The sequence below is a fragment of the Protobothrops mucrosquamatus genome, unplaced genomic scaffold (assembly GCF_001527695.2).
Source record: "Protobothrops mucrosquamatus isolate PMUCROS unplaced genomic scaffold, P.Mucros_1.0 scaffold388, whole genome shotgun sequence".
Taxonomy (NCBI): Eukaryota; Metazoa; Chordata; class Lepidosauria; order Squamata; family Viperidae; genus Protobothrops; species Protobothrops mucrosquamatus.
In genome coordinates, this window is record NW_015386720.1 from 353,329 (window position 1) to 359,666 (window position 6,338).

A 6,338-nucleotide genomic window follows, 5' to 3' on the forward strand; every position below is an offset into this window, starting at 1 on the left:
ATCTGACCATGACAAGGGCTCAATAGCTATCTCCCCTAATGCCAGATCACTCTGCCACTGGCCTGAGACAAAAATCAGATCCAGCGTGTGTCCACCCGTGTGAGTGGGGGCCTGAATTAATTGGGTCAGGTCCAAGGCCGTCATGGAAGCCAAGAACTCCTGAGCTGCCGCTGACGTCTCACCCACTGATGGCAGGTTGGGTAAAAATGGTATTAGAGGAAGTGTAACAAACCAACAACTTCCTCACTAAGAAGGACATTGATGCTCAAGTTTGCAAAAAGATCCAGTTTAACAGGGGTAAATACTTTCTCACAGAACTATATACAAATACATGATGTATAAAACATTTCAAAACAAAGTAGAGAGGATTGTATATTATGACTTGTAAATGGAAGCAGCATGAAATGCAATAAGTGCAGGGATCACTCTTAAAATCTTTATGGGTAACATAATTCAGAACTGAAAGAAAGTACAAAATTGGGACCCTTTATGGACAATTCTGATCCTCAATCTTTTGCTCAAGATCTTAATGGTTTTCAATTTTAAGTCTCATCCTCTTCATATATTCTAGCACCTTTGAAAAAAAGTCATTTACATCTAACTCAACTCAGTGCAACCAAGTGGCAATATATGTATCATTACTTGTTTGGAAAATTCTTGAATTGAGATGACAAATGGAAGGTATACATTTCAAATAAAGTACTTTTGCTGTAGCCTTTTCAAATAGATCTGAATATTATTAATTCTTATTTGAGCGGAACAAAATGGAATAATAAAGATAAGGCAATGCTGTTGCGAGAATTACGGAGCTGTCCTCTATGCATGTGACTTACTAAATGTCAGATCTTGCCTCATTAAATAGCAAAGTCTAAATAACTGCAGTTTATATAAAGATGGGTCGTTTCTCTTGGCAACTGCTACTTAGATCTGCAACGTTCCCTGCCCAAATTCTGAATAATCCCCAGTTTCCAGGAAGAAATGAGGGGCACAGAGGATTTGTTGAGAATGAAGGGGAAGATAGGAAAGCCTCAAAGCCACTTCTTCATAAGTGAAGAAAAATTAGATTCTAAGATTTACCTGAAAAAACAGATTTACTTTGTTTTTCTGTACCTTCTAGTAAACTATCCCTTCTATGTGGAATTCCTCACATGAAGCTCTAGTTCAGTGGTGGCGAACCTATGGCACGGGTGACAGAGGCGGCACTCCGAGCCCTCTGTGGGCACGGGTGCTGTCGCCCCAGTCCTAGGCCTTCAGCTGGGTTTTATAAAACCTTTTCGCTTTAGGCCTCCGCCGTGTGCAAAAAAAAAAGGTTCAATCAGTCAATTTCAACTTCTCACGGGAAAAAAAAAGATCTTGCAAAGTTGAAATTGATTGATTGAACTTTTTAGTCCCACCTAGTCTGCCGTTACCTCTGCAGCCACGCCCACCCAGTGGGCCACACCCAGCCAATGGGCCACACCCACCCAGCACTCGATGCATAAGTGGGTTTTGGGTTGCAGTTTGGGCACTCAGTCTCTAAAAGGTTCGCCATCACTGCTCTAGTTGATACACATACACACACACACACACACACACACTATTGAATCGTTTTGCATCACAGTTATATAAACTCTATAGCTATATTTACCTTAAAACAATTTGCAAAGACTTTGTTTTTTAAAAAAGAGTCTTCTAAGACATTTTATTAAAGTTTCATGCTGCACAAAACATACATGTGATAAGAAAAGAAAAAAATCATGCATGCTTCATATTTGAAACAGAATCCCATTTGACAAAGTAATGACAATACAAGCTTAGTCACCAAACTCACAATTTTTAAAATTTTAAAAAAAGATAGGTACATGTTGCTCTAGAATGTATGTGTACAGAAGGAAAACCATAGTCCTGGATACAAAGGATGAAAAGGGTTTGGAAAGATAGCTAAAATCTGGTCATATTTTTCCTGCATCATGCCCATTAATCTTGAGAAAACTGGTGCAAGCGAATTCCATAAAGGATTATGCCTCAAACACTTCAAATATATAAGAAATATCAATTTTAAAAAGCAAAATCACCATTAGGGATTTCATAATAGACAGGCATTGATTACCAAAAAAATTGCTATTTTTTAAATTAGCATTTTTTCTTCAATTGATTCCAAACACTTACTTTAAAAAATTGCTTTAGGTTATCAGTAAGTTAGAATTTACCAGGAACCCAATCTCAAAAGCTGAAATATAAGATCCATCACTTCTACTACATGAAAACTATTCTTTTCCTCCATTTACTTTTAGCAGGGTAGTATCATGCACTGGATGTGGCTTTCTTTGTCTATGAATATGAAGTCCCACCATTCTCACACAGACCTAATTATTTCCATGGTAGTTGCTCATCACTTTGTCTTCATAGCAACCATCACAGAAATAATAGAAAGTCTTGTCCTTATTGCTGTTACTTTGGCACAAGGAATGGTTGATTCTAGAAGATATTATGAGTTGCTAGTTGAGAAATTCACTCACATACCACTCTGATCTCTTAACTTGTATACTAGAAACTTATATTATGGTTAGGCTCTAGATAGGAAGTTATATATTTTGAGTGAATCTGGTTGCATTAAATTAACATTGCTTTGGGATACATGTAACAAAACTAGTGAGTTATGCTGAGCTACTATGCTCTTGCCTCTTTACTTATTTACATGATTACAATAAGTGAAGAGGATAGGATTATCATATCTGGGTTACAGAATTCTAGATGACCATTAGATGGCATCAAAGAACATCAATTTAAAGCCATCTGATGGCCATCTAGATTTTGCAATACAGATATGGTAACTAGTGTTAGATCTGCATCAGTTCACAGTTATCCAGCAGCTTCCCCCATCCCCAGGGAACAAGCTAGTTAATTTATCTTTTATCCAAAATAACATATCCTTGCTGCATTGTGAAGATACTTTCCTCTAGGCATGGATTTATTTATTCATTTTGATTTGAATTCAATGTCTATAGATGGTTGTTTTCTTCAAGCACACTGACCATAACTTCAAGTGGAATGTTTGATTATGATAAAAGATGTCAGGACATCAGCATAACACAAAGAGTAGTGCATTCTTAAGATTCTGGTATTGTTTTAAAGGATTAAACACACAAATTGACTTTTACTACACTGGTCATCTGTACAAAACAATGAACTCTAGTCTTCAGCGTGATCCAAAGTTTCCCCTTTTTTTCTATTCTGAAGAATGCTCTCAAAGCAAAATGGAAAATGCCTATTATACATGTGAAGCACCGGTAACGTACAGAGAACAGGATTAGTACTGGCAGATTCTGGGCTTGTTTTGTATACAAGACCACATGGATTCACACCAGAACCATTTGTGCTTTGACCACGGAGGTTAAGGCTACATGACAACAAATACTGCAAAAGGTTGGCTATTTGCTTCTTGTGAAATCATTATTGAATCAGGGATTTTTTTTTAAGGTAGGCAATTAACTTCAACAGTTTGTTCAATCTTAAACAGAAGACTTCAGCGCTTTTAAAGAGACACCTCCTTATCATAATACTTGAAATTCCTTCACTGTACACATGCACATAAGGCAGAAGGGGTGGGCTCTGCTACCAGAAAAAACTGGAAACACAGTACAAATCCATTACAAAATCAAAATACTGTTAGTTTTGCATATTTGTAGTAAAGATTCTTGAGGTAATGTTGATATTTTGAAGAAGGAAATAAAAAGAAACCCCAATCACATAAACTCTTGATATTTTATTGCTGAATGTCACGTTAAATGAGGTCCGGCAGCAATTTCTGTTTTGTCAAGCTCCACTAAAAGGGATCACGGGATTGCAAACTTCATTCTTTTCAATGGGACTCAGACAAGCAAAGTTGATGCCAGGCCATGCCCTTTTCTGACTGCAGCTTACCACCCCCCTCCCAGCCTTTCTAAATACCATGGAGAAAAATACTTCCAGCATTGTCTTTCCTAATTCCTACAACACCACACGATGCTCCAAGCCAACAGAAAAGAGAGCCACCACAGAAACAGTAATTTCCGTCCAAAAGAAAACCAAACCACACTAGTATCCCCAACACACACATATTTTTCAACTTGATGGAGAGTAATAGTATTATCACAGCTGAAGACGGTTTCTAATTTCTCTTTTCCTTGATTCCACTTCCTGAATTGAAAAATTAAAAAAACAAAAATACCACCATAGTCACTTCTAGGTTTCCTACTTTCTTGGTGAGATCATAAATAAAAACCTTACATGTTCATAATAAATAGTCACAGCTCCCCACCCCTCCCCCCACATATCACAGGGTAAAGTGCGGCAAGAAACACTCCAGAAGCCATCTGGTTGGGCTTCTGGTTTTCTCAGATGCGTAGCTGGTAACCGACTTCATTCAACGTAGAAAGGTCACCCACGTTTTTGTCCAAAACAGCTGGCCTGAAATCAAGAGAGAGAAACCAAATTTAAAGTTTAGAACTAAATAACATGAAACATCAGAATGGGATCACTGCCAACAATTGCATCTATATTAGGGATTTGCCTGTAATGCATCATTCATGTTAATGTTTGCTAAACCATATCGTCTAAAACAGTGTTTTTCAAAAAAGACAATTTTAAGATGTGTGGAGTTCAACTCCCAGAATTTCCCAGCCAGAACTAGCATCTTAAAATTGCCACATTTGAAAAACATTGTTCTAAACCAGGGGTAGGCAACCTCGGCTCTTTTATGACTCATGGACTTCAACTCCCAGAATTCCTGAGCCAGAATGGCTCAGTTTGGAAACCTCTCCCTTTCCCCTCAGCATGGCTGGCTCAGGACTTCTGGGAGTTGAGGTCCATGAGTCATAAAAGAGCCGAGGTTGCCTACCCCTGGTCTAAACCAATGTAACTACTTTCAGAGGCATCCAGATAGGAGTGAAAAAGTTAAGATAATGGCCTCAATGAATGGAGGCCCTAGCCCTTGTTTATTATATGCCACAGGTATGTGTAAAAAGGGGTAGGACTTTGACATTCTCACTACCATCTTGTCTCTCACTGTGGACATCCTGTTTTTCACATAAAAACTGTTCAAAAAATACTCTAAGAAAATTAAGAAGTACTCTAAAATTAAGCTTCAAAGTAGATATCCTTGTAGCCTGTGATTATCCATCATGCTTGGATTTTTAAACACAAGATACTCTGCATGAAGAGATAATTTCACCATGACTGGTTTAATCTTTGCCTCCCTCATGCAACACATAGCAATTTGTTCCCACTGATCTGTGTGACTATTGACATCGGCCTCAGCAGCTTTACAAAATGAAGATGAACCGCTTCCACTATTACCACATTTCACCATTTGAGGGCTACACATAGCCCTTGACTTACAACAATGCATTTAGTGACCGTTTGAAGTTACAACAGCACTGAAAAAAGTGACTTACGACCATTTTTCACACTTATGATCATTGCAGCATCCGCATGGTCACATAATCAACATTTGGACACTTGGCAACTGACTCATATTTATGATGGTTGCAGTGCCAGGGGCCATGTGAACATCATCTGCAACCTTCTGACAAGCAAAATCAATGGGAAGCCAGATTCACTTTACAATCATGTTACTAACTTAACAGTGATTTAACAACTGTGGCACGTAAGGTCACAAAATGGAACAAAGCTCACTTAACTGTTTTGCTCAGCTATGGAAATTTTGGGCTCAATTGTGGTTGTAAATTAAGGACTTCCTGTATAACTTTCATCCTTCCCAACTAGCTTTAACCACAGCTTTGATGACTGAAAGACCTTTGAGCCATTTTCTTTGGACGGTCCCACAATACACTGGACAGGCTGTAATTTTAATTTCAAATTTCAACAAATGGCACCAGATAAGGCCTTCCAAGGATTTTAGAGTTGGTAAAATCTTCAAGGAGAGTTTATCTCCTGATGGCTTCATGGATCAGCCTTATAATTTTATTGAAATAACACAGAAGTAGTTTGGTATTGCTTTTTCCTGGATATTTCTCAGACTTTTCAGTTGAAGCGGCAACCTTGAGATTTCCTGATAATCTCCTAGTCAAGTAAATAACTAAGTCCAACCCTGCTTAATTTGTCAAGATCAACTACTGCTTAATAGTTATCTTCAGCCCTTGTAGAGATATAAAAGCTTTTGGGATTAAGATTTGGTGGAATATTCAAAAGATTTTTAAGAAAAAGATAAAATTTACTCCACAATTATTTCTACTGGGTGTTATTACAGATGGTGATACCAAAGAAATTAACTTGATGTTGAATTTGATAACAGCTGCAAGGTTATTGGTTGGGCAATATTGGAAAAAGGATTGCTTGCCTACTATAGAAGAATGGAC

The 6,338-nt window shown here is 37.9% G+C and overlaps 1 protein-coding gene across 1 annotated transcript in view; it reads right to left on the reverse strand.

Moving 5' to 3' along the window:
• Positions 1–4,327: 4,327 nt before the first annotated feature.
• The window catches only part of VASH2 (vasohibin 2), a 32,014-nt gene continuing 30,003 nt past the window's right edge, over positions 4,328–6,338 (reverse strand). The window contains exon 7 of the mRNA XM_029284137.1: positions 4,328–4,428. Within this exon, the coding sequence (XP_029139970.1) occupies positions 4,356–4,428 (73 nt within the window). The 3' untranslated portion in view covers positions 4,328–4,355. The remainder of the gene's footprint in view (positions 4,429–6,338) is intronic.